At 37.6% G+C, this 18,394-nt stretch overlaps 1 protein-coding gene across 2 annotated transcripts; it reads left to right on the top strand.

Moving 5' to 3' along the window:
* The first annotated feature begins 6,410 nt into the window (after positions 1 to 6,410).
* hic1 (hypermethylated in cancer 1) lies at positions 6,411 to 18,381 on the top strand. Of its 2 annotated transcripts, none has more exons than XM_048160337.1 (2): positions 6,411 to 6,652; positions 13,845 to 18,381. In XM_048160337.1, the coding sequence occupies exon 2, from the start codon at positions 13,862 to 13,864 to the stop codon at positions 16,073 to 16,075; it is 2,214 nt and encodes a 737-aa protein (XP_048016294.1). In that variant the 5' UTR covers positions 6,411 to 6,652; positions 13,845 to 13,861; the 3' UTR covers positions 16,076 to 18,381. The 2 variants fall into 2 exon arrangements, with proteins under 2 accessions (XP_048016294.1, XP_048016293.1); XM_048160336.1 differs by lacking the exon at positions 6,411 to 6,652 and adding an exon at positions 7,696 to 8,563.
* Positions 18,382 to 18,394: the final 13 nt, after the last annotated feature.

An 18,394-nucleotide genomic window follows, 5' to 3' on the forward strand; every position in this document is an offset into this window, starting at 1 on the left:
CATTTAAAGGGGCGGCGTCGAGTGTAAATCAGTGCATAGTTAATGATGCCCCAAAATAGGCAGTTAAAAAAATTAATTTAAAAAAATCTATGGGGTATTTTGAGCTGAAACTTCACAGACACATTCAGGAGACACCTTAGATTTATATTACATCTTGTGAAAAAGCATTCTTGGGCACCTTTAAGGCTCATTTACACCAAGAACGATAAGTATAATATTAACTATATTAGCTTCCACATCAACACACTACAACATTCTGTTTATTATAAAGCATGCGCTGCAATTTTGTCATCTGCCGCCTTTAAAGTTGTCACTCAAACTGTGACTACAATAAAGATATAATTTGAAAAAATCATTCTAAATTTAAAACTATAGAGTCCACACCACAACTTTAAAGGGGACCTATTATGCAGAATTCACTTTTATAAGGTGTTTGAACACAGATGTGTGTACACAATGTGTGTAAACAACTAGCCTATAATGGCTCCTTTTAATAATCCCCATTAATCATAAACAGTCTCTCCAAACAAGCAGATTTTCCCCTACTCTTATGTAAGAATAGAGAGAAGCCCTGCCAGTGACCGGCTCTATTAGCTTAGCTCCTCCTCTAAATGAGCTGTACACAGTCCGCCATGTTTATCTCCTCACCAGAGCATTTAAAGGTGCTAAAGAGGATCTTTTCGTCGACTGAGAATCCAAAGACTGTTAGTGAGTTTTTGAAATGAGCGCATGCGTAAGAACAACCCCCCTCCTTCACAGCTCATTTCAAAGGAACGCCTCCCAAAACTCGTGCACGAGTATTTAAACACGAGTGTTTACCACCGGCATTCGCTGTGTCGTGTTAGTGGATTCATTATGTCGGACTCACCGCAGGTAACTCATAATCTGCAGTTGTTACTCCTGTCTCCTGACAAAAACATTGCATGCGGAGCCTGTAGAGTATGGAAAGTTACTGGAGCGCGCAGCCGCGCTCGTCTCTCACTAGGAACGTCATGGCAGTGATTGACAAGCCAGAGGGCCAATCGTTTACGTGATGATCGCGTAAACGATTGGCTGATGTTTTTAAGGCCCTACCTCATGCACAGATGATGTATATTAATATTATTACTTTCAGTGCACCTAATAAATAGTCTTTTATCAGTTAGTAAAGACAGTTTCAAGTAATATTGCAAAAATGTATAAAACAAAACATCCTCTTTAGCACCTTTAACAGCAGCATTCAAGTAAGAAATGTATTCTTATTAAGGCTACTAAAGTTATTGAATCAAGAGCAGTGAGTGATTTTCTGTTTTCCTTTTGTTGTTCGGTTTATATTAACAGCATATAGAGCAGTATAGCCAACTGTATATTAATATACACATGCGATTTCTTTCCCTGCTGTTTACGTTCACAGACAACTTTGTGTGTTTTTGACATAATTTAGTGTGTATTTGACAAAGTGCAATTAAAATGTGTAAGAGAAATCAGTTTAATACTCAAAGGACGTGCCGTCTGACAGCCAGCTTTCTGTGCGCGTGCTTCAGATGTGTGCGGTCAGAAAACCATATCAGAAATTTAAACTGTTTAAACGCATACAGATAATTAACTTTCATGATGACAAGGAACTGCAATGTCACATGAACGTGGCCAACCAAACAAACAGATGTTTTGTTAGTTTTTTTGCAGAGTATCTGAGGTGCTAGTTATACAGGCTCCGCCCTCTTCTGAAAAGCAGCAGCTTAAATTTGCATTTAAAGACACATGCATGAAAACGGTATGGGCATTTACTTACACATTTACTTTTACACTCAAAAATGGGCATTTAATACATGGTATAATAAATGACATGTGGGGTATTTTGAGCTGAAACTTCACAGACATATTCTGGGGACAACTGAGACGAATATTAGAATATTATTGTGAAAAGGGGCATAATAGGTCCCCTTTTACGATAACGTCACAGAGGTTGGAATCACTTTCAAAGCAATAAACAGCTTTTTTTCCAGCTGATGAACGATAAAACATTGACGGCCAATCAGAATCCATCGTACTTTAACGAGATTGAGCATTTAAAGCGGCAGGTAACAGAACTGCAGTGCACGATTGGAGTAAACAGAAAGCTATCGTGGACACTATATTGAACGTAAAAGTTATCTTTTTATAGTTATGGTTCTTAGTGTGAACAGGCCTTTACTCTCAAATGCTGTACAATAGTGTGCTGGAAAGTTAGAATGACATCTGGTAACAATAGACACGCTTGGCGAAGGTATTTTGAGGAAGTCGCACCATCGGCCCTCACAGGCTCTAAAAAGAGCGGTTGTTTTGCGCAAGTGGTGCGCATGCCTTTTCCTCCAACGCAAGCTTTTGAATCACAACATGCCCAGTTCAAACCCACACTTATATCATCTTAATCAATCACGACAGCTTCTCATTTAGCTTTCATCTCCAGAAACGCTGCCAGCGGAGGACGCATCCGCGTGTCGGCCAGGGCGCGCACAAAAGGCAGAGGATGCAAATGACCTGTCTTTGTGTGCCTATCTACTAAAGCTGTCTCGCAGCATCTCATTAGAGTGAATTAGGAGAGGGTGTGCGTAAATGTTGGGCCTACCGCTCAATTTCTGGTGAGATGTTGGTTCTCAGGGGTGTGTCTGGCATAAGGGCCCGGTGATCTTGCATGTGGTAAATTGAGTGGTTGTACCCACAAAGATAGAAACAGTGCTCATCATGCTGCCATAGAGAGAACACTCTGGTTGGGTGTCTGGCCAAGGGTGCAAGGCAACAAACAGCTCAACCGCTAAATAGCTGTTCCCATGGTGCATTATTCTGACTCAAGGATGCGTTATGGAGTGGGGCAATAGGGCCTCTGACGATCAGGGGTCTCAGACTGAGAGAGACCTAAAAATATGCCACAACAAATGTAATTTTTAGCATATTATTGCAACTTTGATATCATATATAATAGTGGTACATTGTGTTATGCAAATAAAGTAGGCTATTTTTTATTTTGCCATTACTAGAAAAGTTACTCCTACAAAATGATTTATTTATTAATTGGCTGTTTTTGGTTAACTATTCTGTATTGTTTATTTATTCTTTATGTATACAATTTTTTTATAATTCTATGTGATCAATTATTATTTACGTTTATTTATTAATTAGTTTATGTTTATATATTTATAATTATTATTTATTAGTTTATTGTTATTATTATTATGTATATGTTATTATTTATTTAATTTTTTAATTTGTTATTATTCTATATAATGAATTATTATTTTCTTTTATGTAATAATTCATTAATTTATATTTATAATTGTTATTTATTTTTATTTATTAATAAATTATTATAAATCTATATTATGGTTCATTATTTTCTATTTATTTATATTATTGTTTTTATTATGTATATGTTATTATTTGTTTAATGTTTCAATTGTTATAATTCTATATGATCAGTTATTATATACTTTTATGTATTAATTTGTTAGTTTATATTTATATATTTATCATTAATATTTATTTTTATTTATTAATAAATTATTATAAATCTATATTATGGTTCATTATTTTCTATTTATTTCTTTATATTATTGTTATTATTATGTATATGTTATTATTTATTTAATATTTCAATTGTTACAATTCTAAATGATCAATTATTATTTACTTTTATTTATTAATTAGCTAGCTTATATTTATATATTTATAATTCTTATTTTTATTTATTAATAAATTATTTTAAATCTATCTTATGGTTCATTCTTTTCTATTTATTTATTTATTTATTTATATTATTGTTATTATTTGTTTAATTTTTCAATTGTCATAATTCTAAATGATCAATTATTATTTACTTTTATGTAATAATTCATTCGTTTATATTTATATATTTATAATTCATATTTATTTTTATTTATTAAGACATTATTCTAAATTACATTATGGTTCATTATTTATTTATTTATTTATTATTGTTATTATTATGTATATGTTATTATTTATTTAATTTTTCAGTTGTTATAATTCTGTATTATGGTTTATAGTTTGTTTGTTTGTTTGATTGTTTTCTTTTTATTTATTTATTTATTTATTTAAGATAATTTTTTTCTTTGCTATTTATAACATCTACACTTGCAACAAAAGCGGGCTCTCCACTATGCTGGTGCATCCGGGCTTTGCTCTTGATTTAACTGTAGCCTTACGTTGGAAAACAACAATGTTATCGTAATTGAGTGGAATGCTATTAGTCATTCTCTATGCATACTTAAACTTGATGCCTCGGTCCCAAGTCAGGCATTCCTCAGATTATTCTCAACTTTGACAGAAAAGTGCAGTCTCACAGACCCACTTACAGACCAATATCACTCATGCACACGGCCAATAAAGTTTAACATGCAGCACATAAACATCCCACTTGTTAAAATAAAATTTGTTCAGCTCTCTTGCACTCTTTCCATCTCTTATACACACACATTCCTGTCACACATATTCTGACACACACACACGTGCACAAATACAAATAAACAATAGTAGGTGTGTTATTTAGGAGGTGACGGCTGATTGTTAAGTGTCAGTGGTTGTGCAAGTGTGCTCTGCGATCCAGTGGCAGGCCTGCTTAACGTTTTAGCACAGCTTTCATTCACTTAATCACTGTAAACGCCAGAGAGTATGAGGCATTCACCTGTTGTTGACTCATTAGGAATTCAGATCAGGTTCTTATAGATATTAAAGTGTGTCTTCATTAGCTAGCTGGCCGCAGGGAGGTAACTGCGATTGAACTGAGATAAAGTCTTGCATTTCACTTCCTGTCTGTCGATCAGAGAGATTGGCTATGGTGTGATGTGTTTCCAAATCCTTCACTTGAACATGTATCCAAATCAACAAAATTCAAGTTTTGCTTGCGTGCACATGCACTGGGCCTCATTCATGAAACACAAGCAGAATGAATTTGTGTATAAATTGTTCATAAAATCTTTCTTATGTGAACTAAATGTGACACTTTATGTAAGAATGGTTTAGTGAACGATTAGGAATTCGTTCGGCTCGTGTTGCATGAATGAGGCCCAATGTGTCCTCCAGAAAGTGAAAGAGCTGACTTTGGCGAATCTAATGAGCCAGTAAACAAACAATAAACATAACAGAGCCAAATGACTTTGGTGTCACATGAGTCAAGGTCAGTGAGTCACAAGGGTCAATTCAGCAATTATATTTAACAGCCAAGCTATTTCGAGCAACTAATTCCCATTGTTTCTCTCTCACATATGGGCAGTGAATTTTATACCACACCGTAACATTAAAAACGAACTGAAAAACATCCAGGTGCTGTTTGGACCCTGATCTGTCCTTTGTCTAGATCTGCCTATCTCTGTTTTTTGAGGTTATCATAAGTTCATCAAGAGAAACTGGAAGTGAAAGACAATACATTCACCTCAGTAAAGCCAGACTGCTATGACTTTGACTATTCTAATTAAAAAGCAGCATCTTGAACTGCAGTAATTTCAGGAGAGAGACCAGGAAACAGATGTCAGTCAGCTGTTAGAGTAATTCAAGGGCCCGAGGGGGCAGGTTTCGACATGAAAACGCTTCTGCCAGCTGAGTGCCCTGCGAAAAACCACTTTCATCTCAACACTCGACAACAAAAGAGACGCCGCAAACTGATAGCAAAAATAATGACAAAACATGACACCATGGGAATCTCTGTCTTAACAGTGTAGCTGTTATGTTTCTTACATAAAAATACTAATTACTTCTCAATGGCTGGTAAAACTGCTTGCAGCAAGATTACGCATGAATGACAAAATAAAATACTCCAATTAATAAAGTCAATCAATAAAGTCCCAAAAGAAAAAGAGTGCTTAAAAACACCTGGCAGCTATTTTCTATCACAACAGTATTTAATACAAATAAATAATAAAAGAAAGAAAGAAAGTTATTGAAAACACCACAAGAACAGCTTAATTTTTTTTACATGGTTACAATAATCAGTAACAAAAACAGAAACATTTATAAAAACAGAAAATTAAAGGAAATTATTCCTAAAAACCTGGATGGTGCATGTGCAAATTTAATACAACTTGTTATAATGACATTATTGTCTTTTTTTAGGATATAATTCTATTTGTATTATTGATTATTATTTTCCTGTTTCTCACTGTAAAGCTCAAACAGCGCAATATAAGTAAAGGTGACTTTAGAATTTCACAATAGTTCTGCTTCGTTCCATTTCCACATATTATTAATTATTTACATCCACGATTAATTACATCCATCTACCCAAAAAAATAATAAATTAGAATATGCTTGTGTTAGTTTAGAAATGTATGCCGCATTATTTCCATTTTATGATTAATGCATTCCGCAGTCTCGTGCGCTCTGCCGTCAGCTCTACACTGTGAGCCGTTAGGTGTCGCTGCGCGCGCAGCCTGCAGTGATTCTGGAGACGAACGCCAATCAGAGTCCATCCAGACTCTCAAGTGTCCGATCCATTCTAACACGAGGAGAGGGAGAGAGAACGGGAGAAGGGTAAAGGACAAGGGACAACACGGAAGAAGCTGGAAACACCGGGAAAAGTTTACGTTTTAAAGAGGATTTCAGACGACTGGGGATCTTTGGACAAGGGGAATCCCGTAAGGGGAAAGTCAAGATCGGCAAGAGCATCAGACATGAATCCGAGGTGAGTTTATGTTAATGCATGCATCGTGCGGGTTTACCTGCGGCGCGTTCAGGTGTGCTCAGTGAGCGCGTGCCAACATACTTACCTGATGGATTATGATAACTGGCGCTCGTGCGTGCAGGCGTGTCTGGACAGCAGGAGATCTAACTTATTGCGCTTTTTTAAATATGATTACTACTTAGTATGTATCTGAAAATAAACAAAACATCTTAATATGTTTTCATCCCAGAAATTTGACAACAAACATAACAAAATCCTACTTGTCAACTTAACACCAACCAGGAAAACTATTACATGTTTACAACATATTTAATCGATAGCGTTGGTACAGCTGTTAGAACAACACTCATCAATATACACAATAAAATAAAGTTTCTTTAATAGTTCTTAAGTTCAGTAAGGAAACCTCTCCTTATGAAGAAACGTTTTTAACTGTGTATGGTTTTTGTATGCGTTATATTATATTATAAAAGTTCTTGATGTCACATTATGGGTTCTTAAGGTCAGTGTATTGGTTTGGGCTCTTTAATGCACCATGTTTCCCATCAGTGAATAAAAAGGTTCCCATATGACATCTGATTGAAAATCCTTGGTAATTCAAAAACCTTTATTGTTAAGAGTGTGCAATAAACTGTGATCTGTCAATAGGCCATATTACACTGACTTTCAGACCTGCTAATAAAAATAACAATCTTACTCGAGCCTTCATTTTCAGAATAAAACAATTGCCTAAATAAATGAAGATGACCCATATCTATTATTGAAACTCACAGAATTTCCAGTGGTGTTTTCATCATATGACTACATTCATGTTGTCAGCGTGTTGGTGATGAAGTCTATGCATAATTTCTGCAGCTTTTCTCTCTAAATATAGAGATCAAAAAAATGTCTGCGTAAAAGTGTGTGAGTTTAGACTTATGAATTGTGTCAATAAAGATAGATACTGATGCTACAGATACACTAATAAATTAATAAATAATAAACAAATCTTATTGAAAATCTTAAAAAATTTTCAGCTACAGTGTCAATGGCATCTAACTGTTTGAAATTAGAGCATCCGTTTCCGTACAACAAAGTACTAAGGCACTCTGATATATAAGCTACATGGTATTTACATATACCTCAAGGTTCTTCCAAGAATACCACGGTAGAGCCATGATGGTACCATATTAAAAATCATAACTGTTGTGCAACTTAATAAAATTTAAATAAGAAATACATTTTTATGCAAAAGTTTGTGTGTAAACATTCACAGGTACAGACAGGGGTGTGCAGACTCACTATTATTTATTTTCCTTTATCACAAACTCTATACGGAAGTTATGGCCACCATTATCCGTATTTAAGTAGTTCACAGTCATAATAACAGCCACTCTATAACGTCAAACTATTTTGTGATATACGATAAAACGCCTGTCTCTTTAAGACGCAGCCTCGATGTGTTGAGAAGTTCAAGTTGGGGTCACTGTAAGTTCCTGCCCTCGATTTTACCTTTTAGTTTTATTGTAGACTGACATCACACGAGGCGCTAAAACACTCGCACAGCCCAGAAGCCCATTATCATCTCCAGTCGCGTTATTACATCCATGCTAAAATAGCCAAGGAAATTACAAAACATACAAAAAAAACGATGAAAACTGATGCAGGAGTACGCACGTATTTTTATAGGAGGAGTGAGTGAGAGAGAGAGAGATAGAGGGAGGAGGGACAGAGAGCAAGAGGGAGGGTGAGCAACACGAAATTCATTGCAATTAATAATAAAAAAGAGTTGGCAGTCGTGCTCGGAAAACTGGCATGGTTTTTGGGAGGCTGGCAGTTCAAAGTTGAAACGTCAGAAATGACTCCAAAAGACTGTTGAGATGATCATTAAGGGAGACTTAGATCGGATGGCAGAAGAGATCGGGCATCCAGGTAACGTTCAGTGCTCTTTTAACTATAACACTTTATTCATAGTTATACACAATATTAATCCGAGCAACTGTTTAATCTTATTCAAACTGTCGGTACTTTTGCAGATGTTAAGGTTTTAAAATTAAGACCCGATTGTTTGCCTTTCGGTTTTTTTATTGCACATAGCAGCCTATATTAACGCCTGATTATTTTCAACATGCAAATCCTTTTTTTTTTTTTTTTTGGAGAGATCAGAAGTTTTAAAATATGTATAAACGTTAAAGTTTTCATTTATTGCATTGAGAAAGCGACTTAGGTTCATAATGGCGTTATGAATCCAGAAGTGTTGTGAGTGATCGGTGATTGGCGGTGCGCTCATCACAAGTGACGGGACTCTCAGCTCATCCTTAATTGACAATTCATGGTGTTTCACATGCGAGTGATTTGACTTTAAAGAGAATGATTCGATTTTAAAAACAGCCACACTATGTCTTGCATGCAAATGCTGTCTGGACGTAAATTAACAATTTAAATTCAGCATGTTTTTTGTTGTTGTTGTTGTTTTGTTGTTTGTGTCAGGCTATTTTAGATTAGGCTAGATTCTCTGTTTAGACTGTAAACAACATTTCTGCATGTTTACCTGATTAGCTCTTAATCATTTGTTCAATGAAAACGGAGTGAGACATACAGTTTATGCTTAATACGGCAAACATAGATGTAAAGCTAAGCAGTAATTTAATGGCATAATATGTATATTTATAATTTTCTTTTTCACTTTAATTTACAATTAAAAGTGTAACATGCTCATAGATACACTACTGTGAGATTTTTTTATTTATTTTCAACAACACTCTATTCAAGAGATAGACTACAGTACATAAAACAGATATAGATTATGTGATATGTGGCTAGAATATTTCCATCTCATCTCTGACCATGGAGGCCACATATAGGGTATGGTGAGCAATCCTCACAGTATATTTATGAATGAATATCCAGAGCTGCGTGTGCTGATGGAGCGCGCGAGAGAATATGATCGGGATAAGACAAGCTGAGGAATATGTAACGCATGACATGCTCTTTTCCAAGCTCTTGCCTTCAAAATATATGCAAAATGGTCGATAAATCTCAGGTGTTTTGCCGTTTGACTTTAAACCACTTAAACAGGCACGATCCAAGACAAACGCTCGCTTCTTGGTGCCAAGAGGTTTTGCGCAGGTTTTACCTTCCATTCACAAAACGATCATGTTTTGGGAAACAGTAAAACTTGAAAAATAAGTTATGGCATAACTCTTTTAAATAACGTAAAACCGACATCAGTTAAGAACTAATTTAATACGGTTTTTTCTCGTTTTATTTTTTTTGCAACACGTGACGTGGGGAAAACTTTATTTAGGCCTATTTAAATTATTAATTCATACAAGTCATTTGACTGTATATGTTTTTTTTTTTCTGTTTTATGTGACATTCCCATGTGTTCCTCAAAAAACAAACAAAATTTAGGCCTATAGATAGGCTATTTCCCGTGTTTACAACTAGCCTACGCCACTTCAGCAATTTTAATGATATGCTTAATGACTGATTGACTGTTTGTTCCTTAAAGGTACATTAGACTCAGTCTATGGGATAAATCTCTAAGGGTGGACGCTTTTGCGGTAAAAAAAAAAAAAAAAAAAAAAGAGATGACAGACCGAGGGCGGAGAGAGAGAGAGAGAGAGAGGAAGTCTTAAGAACACGAGCAGACCCCTGCCTCGCCCCTAAACCAGCAAAATGACAACAGAGACAAAACACAGGGCTAATGAATACCAAAGCACCTAAAATATGACCCATGCACTGTCTTTAATCCAGTCCTGTATCATACCAAATATAGCAAACAGACCAAGTCGCATGCACTGCACACCCAAACAAGTGACATTTTATTGAGCATCGATAGCGCTTGAATTATTATTCAAATTAGTTTTCTATATGAACTGTATTTATTTATTTTTATTAGCCTATCTAATGTGTTCTAAAGATTAGATCATCACTTGAGGCGTTTTAAAAAAGAATTAATTAATGTAAATGATTCGATTCTCATACGAGACCAAATTCAAATTCTCCGATAAATGTGTTTTAAAAACGCATAATGTAAACCCGCAAGGTGACAAGCTTGAGAGGAAATAAAAAAGCACGATTTACGGCTTTCATCACTTCCCTTTTAATCTTAACACGTTCAACGTGTGACAGAATAAAGGATTTTTATTCAGTAGCTATGTTGTTGTCTGACTAATTATATTTTATTTAAACTTTCAAGTGAAAGCTTAACCTTCAGTCCTTTTCGTCCCGTTTCTTTCTTTATTGTTTAGGCTAAAGTTTTGTCATCTTGTGCTTAATAGTTATTGAAAGCATGCAGCAAATTTAGGACAGTAGCCTACGGCACGAATCGCGCTCATATCTGCTGCTTTCACACAGCTAATGGAAAGCCCATGAGCCAAAAATGGCTATTCACCTTAAAATACACCTGTCAGTGATGAGACGTGTCCGTGGGCAGCGGGGGAGGAGATGTGTTACTCAACCCTATGCTTTTATTAAGACAGACGCTGAAGATAAATGCAGACTGAGAGGAAATGTTGCGGGTAATGTTTGTTTGAGGTGCTTCATTGTTAAGGTAACTTTGTCTGCTACAGGCAACTGATATTATTTGTTTCTGTGCGTTCGTGAAAGTTTATCTTCTTTAGGCCTAATTACAAATTATGCAATTATAGAATCGTTTTAATAAAGCGCGTTTAGAAATTAAACGGGACACATGATATATTAATTAGTAAAATTGTATTAGGCTAACTCAAGTGTGTTCAGGCTGACATAAAGGAGGAAGGTACAGGTGCACTGCAGACCGAAAATAACCAGCTGCCGGCATTATTTCCACAAGACGGAAATGTTCAAAAATCACTTCAAACCATGACTTCTGATTTTAAGCGTCACATAAATGTTAAGAATTTTTTTTCCTAAACAGATGTGCATTTTTTTTTTACACGGAATAGTTTTGACAAAAAAATCTGCACGGATAATTGTTTTGTAAGTATATGTATACAGTATTTTTTTTTATTTTTTTTTTTATTGACGAACTTAAGTTCTGTCCATGTATGGTTTCTCTGTGTCTAGTTCTTCTAGTGGAGAAACCAGAATGACAAGCGCGTCTTCGTGCGCAGCCACTCTTTACTTTAAAGAGACAGAGATGCAGCTTTTATGTGCATCACATTTTACTTTTTTAATTTTGATTAGGAGGAATAGTGGAAACCAGAACCTTATGTAACCAGGGGACACATTATGGGGGGTTTGAGGGGGTATCAAGGGGGTCTGTCCCCCCCCCAACCCCCACTCACACACTACTTATAAAATGGTATCTTGTACCTTTTTTGCATTCAAGTATATGCCTACATTTCAACTGTTTAGCCTCACTGATCTATACAAATGATATAATTTAGACAGATTAGTGGTTGATGAAGGTACCATAGCAACAGCTTGAGCTCTTTCGCTTAAGATCAGTATCGGAAACTGCAAAAAACATTAGGCTACTAATTTCTTATATATAATTATAATTTCTTATATATATAAGGATACATTCCTATATATTCCTTATATATATATATATATATATATATATATATATATATATATATATATATATATATATATATATATATATATATATTACACATTAGTAGATTCCTGAATGTTGTTTCAATTATTTGCATTCAAGTATATGCCTACATTTCAACTGTTTAGCCTCACTGATCTATACAAATGATATAATTTAGACAGATTAGTGGTTGATGAAGGTACCATAGCAACAGTTTGAGCTCTTTCGCTTATCAGTATCGGAAACTGCAAAAAACAGTAGGCTACTAATTTCTTAATAATTCTTCTATATAATTAGAATTTCTTATATATAAAGATACATTCCTATATATTCCTTATATATATAATATATATATATATATATATATATATATATTAGTAGATTCCTGAATGTTGTTTCAATTGGTTGTTGGAGATGAATAACCAGAAAATTACTGACCGGGATTTCGTTAAAAAAAATCGAATCCCTGAAAGTCATTGAATAATTCACACATTGTGTATAACACTGATTTTCTGGCAACTGTTTTGTTAAGCATTATTCATGCTAGGAGTTGTGGTTGAATTTATAGGCTTGGCTTGCATTGCTGGATTTAAGGGCTAATTAAATGGAAGCTTATGACTACAAACTACAGTATTCATCTAAGAGGATTATTTTATACAATTAAATAAACAATGAGAGGAGGAACTGATGTTGTGATGACTGTATTTATTTAGCTTCTTGTTTCCCATCAGTGAAACCAGTCCCCGAGGGACCCCAACTATCCGTTTTATCTCATGTACAGACTATCCTTATGTAGCATGGTTTAAACAATGAATACACATTACAAATTTACCAGAAAATATTATGCTTGCATGTCAGGAATTGTTGCGTTCAGCTTAGAATTTAAACTTGCCAGTGTTCGTTGAATGTTTATGTAGTAACTTGTTGGAATCCTCTAACAAGTGATCTTTTGAAAATGGTTTGATTTGTAAGTCACACTTCTATACAGTATACTACAGCAGAGTGTCCTGTCATGAATTTGCTGCATTTTTTGTCCCCGCTGGTTTATGCCTGCTGTTCATCACACTTGCAAAACCTTCAGTCTGACTTTGTTTAAAACTCCACACACCACCTCTGGAATTCTTTATCAGGAAGACAGCAATATGAAAACATGTTTATACTGGCATTTTTCCTCTGTCTTTTTTCGTTCTTTTTTGTTAACTGCACTTCACTGTAAGTTTTAAACATGTGGGTTTGTATCTTGATAATGACAAAACCATTGCAGTCTCACTCGTTCAGCTATAGCTCACTTTTATGGAGTTCTTCTGATGCTTGTTATATTAAAGGAAAAGCTGAATTGTTTGCCCTCAATTCCCTACCTGAAAGTTTACAAAGATGAAGAAACATTTTCAAGCTCAAGAAAATGCACACAAGCTTAAGTGTTCTTTTTCATATCTTCAAGTGCTGCCAGTCAAGTTTTACAAGGCAGTCCAACACAAACAGATGTGTCAGTAATGTGTGTTATATTTCAAAAGACAGCTATTTAAAAAAAAAGAGAATAGGCATGGCCTCTTATACCACAGTACTCAAACAAGCACGCAAAATTCAGCAGCATTTGAATAAGCATCTAAATCTGGTAGTTTATATTTTTCTGCAACAAATTTCTGGCTTCTACTTAATTTTTGCATTTCTCTTCTGTTTCAGGTATTGGTCTGAAGTCGATGCTGGATGCCATGGAAGTCCCAAGTCATGCTAGGCACCTCCTCTTGCAACTGAACACACAACGAACCAAAGGCTTTTTATGTGATGTTATCATTGTGGTGCAGAATGCACTGTTCCGTGCTCACAAGAACATCCTGGCAGCCAGCAGCCTCTACCTTAAGTCTCTTGTTGTTCATGACAACCTCATTAATCTGGACCATGAGATGGTCAGTCCAGGTGTGTTTCGAGTCATTCTTGACTATATCTACACAGGACGCTTAAGTGAAGGTGACCCCACCTCACCAACTGAGCCAAATATAGGTGCAGTGCTGGCGGCTGCAAGTTACCTGCAACTGCTGGATCTGGTGACTCTATGTAAGAAGAAGCTGAAGAGGAATGGGAAGTACCATTTACGTCCTAACTCTGGGTTTTTACCTTACAAAATAGACCCCAGTGGTATGGAGAGAGGACGGATTCGAATACCTAACCCTGTCATCCACCCTTGCCACCCTGGAGGAGTAGTGAGCACCCCTCGATCTACATCATTAGAGGACCTGCCCCCCCTCTCACTGGCCCCCCATGCCGGAGAGATTTATGCACCAGCTCCCACCCAGGGTCCACCACCATACCCCCCAGGAAAGGCATCCCTGTCGCCACAGTCAGTCCTGCGCTTGCCCCCTGCTGACAGGAACTGCTCTGTCTATGGCCTTGACCTGTCTAAGAAAAGCCCAAGTTCCCAATCCCAGCATCCTTCTGGTCATCCCCACTTGATCTCCTCACTTCACCCAGAGGAGGAGCCTGAAGGGGAGCTAGACCAAAGCACCAGCCCCCTGCTCAGTCCTAATGATGGCTCCAGAAAAATGGAGACATCCCATCATGTGGGTTCTCTCACCCCACACCCCTTCCCCCTACCTAATCATCCACTCGCACCCCATCTTCCCCACCTGCACCGTCCTCAGGGCCAAGAACCTTACCCCTGCCCTCCCAGCCCAGAACCCATGGAGGACTCCAGAGAACAAGGCCGAGATGGGTCTAGCATCTATCGGTGGGTGAAGAATGAGCCTTCCAACCCAGAGGATGAAGATGAGGAGGACGAAGAGGATGACAGTGGAGGAATGGGTGAGCAGGATAAAGAGAGACACCACAAGCACATGAACCACCATAAGAACAGCGAGGAAAAGCTGAACATGAGCGAGCGGGGCTATGACAGAGGGACCTGTGATGATGGCGAGGATGAGAATGGGACCGGTAGCGAGGAGACGGGGAGCAGCGAGGGTCATCCGTCTCCCCCTGTTCCGGGTGGAAGATATCACATGCCGTACGAGCCAGAGAGTTTCGGAGATAACTTGTACGTGTGCATCCCTTGCGACAAAGGCTTCCCCAGCTCAGAGCAGCTCAATGCTCATGTGGAAACGCATAATGAGGAAGAGCTAAATAACGGGAGTGAGCTGGACAACAACAGCAACAACGGCAGCAAACCCACCAATTCCCATGGACCTACAAGCTTGAACAGCTCTAGTGGCCTCCACAGCCCTTTCCTAGACAACAAATCTGCGCAAAACCTCCATTCCATTGGACTTGGGGAGATCATACGACCATATCGCTGTTCTTCCTGTGACAAGTCTTATAAAGATCCCGCCACCCTGAGGCAACATGAGAAAACCCACTGGCTTACACGCCCATACCCTTGTAGCATCTGTGGCAAGAAGTTCACCCAACGTGGTACCATGACACGCCACATGCGCAGCCATTTGGGCCTAAAACCCTTCGCCTGTGACGCCTGCGGCATGCGCTTTACTCGGCAGTACCGTCTGACGGAGCACATGCGCATCCACTCCGGAGAGAAGCCCTACGAGTGCCAGGTGTGTGGGGGCAAGTTTGCACAGCAGCGGAACCTCATCAGTCACATGAAGATGCATAGCAGTGGAGCTGGTGGAGGACTGACTCCTGACGGCAAGCTGAAGATAGACTTCTCCGAGGGGATTTATCCCCTGAGCAAGTACACAGCTGAGCATTTGGGTCTGAAGCAGGAGAAAACCTCAGACCTTCTTGCAGCTTCTCAGCACCTGCTGGCTGACGCCAAGACCATGGAGAGCCTATACCCGCTGTCAAAGCTGGCTGTGGAACACCTCGGCCTCACCCACAAGATGGACGTCCTGAACGCGTCATTGCCGCCCACTTCCCAGCAGCTCTCGGCAGAGTCCCGCACCATTGACCGCTACTCTCCCAGCTAGAGGGGGGAACCACTAACTATATTTACTAAAGAGACATCACTGTATACCATTCACAGTATTCAACTCTCACCTCATCTTCATTTGAACCTGCACCTCAAAGAGTGGAGGCCGGAATGTGTTGGCCATAAAAATGCACAAAACTGTTTAATTCTGAACGTGCCTTTCTTTGCAGATTTTGCAGTATGTGCATTTTCTAAAATTACTTTTCTAAAAGGAGGAAACTGCTTTATTTATAATCTGTTTTGACCGTTGGACACTCAGACAATGCAGTATTTATATAAAAAAAAACTTCTTTTTTGTTCAATCACCGAGCCAAACAACCAATTGAAAACCAAAAAGTGTTTGTTTTTATTTATTTTTCTTTTAATTTTCTTTTTCTTTTTTTTTTTTTTTGTATGATGGAAAAGCCAAAGAGAAAATGTCAAATGTTACAGAAGAGAGTTGCAATCATACCCTAAACCTGTGTACTAAGTATTATTAGTGTATATAGAATGAAAAAGCACATATGAACAATATTCAGGGCTTCTGTCCAGAATGGAGAGAGAAATCTGGACGAAAGAAAAAGCCAAATCTTTGGGATTTTATAGTAATTGGAGGACTTTTTATAGACTATTTTTCGGAGTACTGGATCACCTGTATCTGATTTACCAGCTTTGTGAATGGCCCAGTTTTTTCCATACTAAAGGGAGCAACTAACTGAAGAGTGTGTTTGTTCCAGGACTTAGGTAAAGTGATCTAAGCTTTTCTCTGCATTGATGTAGTTATCCCCTTCAGCGTGGAATGAGAGAGTGCCATTTCATTTTTTGACCTTCAGGTGTATGATCTCGAGCTATATAGTGTCTTTGTTCCCTTTCTTTTCCTCCAACACCAAGTGCCTTTAGCTTATTGAAAAAGTAGCAAGTACTGCCCTGTGATCTCACAACTGGAATATCTTTGTGCATATTCCTATCATGATATAACAATCCTCGTCCACGTGTTTCGGTCCATCTGGTGCGACAGACTAAGCATGGGTGGTGCCTTTGAAAAGTCCATATGCTTCAGTTGCATTGCAGTCGACCCCTTTGAAAGATTCTCTGCATGACTAGATGTTTAACGGTCACAGCGAAGGCACTTTTGTGTATATAAACAGTGACATTTTATAAGTGATTGATTCAGCAACACCTTTAAGACCTTTCCTCATGTGAAATGTTTGAGAGGGCCTCCTCACCCCTATTACAGTGCAGTTAATTTCAGGCTAATGTGACGGCTTTAACCCCGCGGTGCCTCACGCACACACGTAGAGCCGTTAATGTGACAACCATCTGAACATGAGGAGCAGGGCTCTCTCTCTCTCTCTCTGATACTGTGAGCATAGATAGCAGCAGCTGGTCCACTCAGGGTAAGCCCTGTGAAATCTCAGATTTTCGAAGACTATCCGCACTTGTCTGTCCCACTAATGTTAGATTTTATGCCAGTTGACCAGGCCCTGTGATCTGAACATACTCCCTAATCCTCCAGCTACTGCACTAACATATCATAAGCTACACTTTCAAGCAACAAGAAACACAGTAGCCTGTTAGGGTTGCTTCCTTTATGTCTTACAATTCATCTGCTTTGCCTCTAAATAAATCGTTTTACAGTGTATGAAAGTGTTCTGATGAGATACGGCACCCGCTGTTTTTTATTCCAAAGACCATGCTGACATTTTTGTCTTTTCCTCTGCCAGACCTTAAGTGAAAAAATTTCTTTAACCACTAGTTACAATTACAACCTCAGTTGGTGAATGTGAAAACTTAAACCACGAATGCACTGTGAAAGAGCTAGTGAAAGCTTTAGAGCTTAGTGAATATTGAACATGTAATTTGGGACAAATTACCTGGGCTTTACTCTGTAGAATGTCAGCTATTCAAAGTGTTTCTTTTCTGTTTTCTTTTTCATATTTTGGTCAGACTGAACTCTCTTAATCAAAGCGAAATGACATTGGTGCTTACCTCAGGACTGAGCCTATCATGGGTGACACGCAATGCTTTAGCAATAGTTAAAACACAAACACATAATTGCTGTCTGTGTACATTAAAATTCAAGCACACGTTCTGAAGGGATCTTATTGTTTTTAAACATGTGGTTATTTCACAATGCTAAAAATGTGTCTTTTTTCCCCCCCCCTGAAATGATTATTTGATTTTTTTTTTTTTTTTTCCTGATTAGCCTATGCAACTGTCTACTATTTTTACATTACAGAAAATACTGTAGTTACACAATGAAATGGTAAATGACTTAATTACCATAAAAGGCAAATTTGTAAATTAAAAATGATTTCTTGATAAGAATTCTGTATGT

The sequence above is a fragment of the Megalobrama amblycephala genome, linkage group LG16, assembly GCF_018812025.1.
Source record: "Megalobrama amblycephala isolate DHTTF-2021 linkage group LG16, ASM1881202v1, whole genome shotgun sequence".
In the NCBI taxonomy this organism is placed as follows: Eukaryota; Metazoa; Chordata; class Actinopteri; order Cypriniformes; family Xenocyprididae; genus Megalobrama; species Megalobrama amblycephala.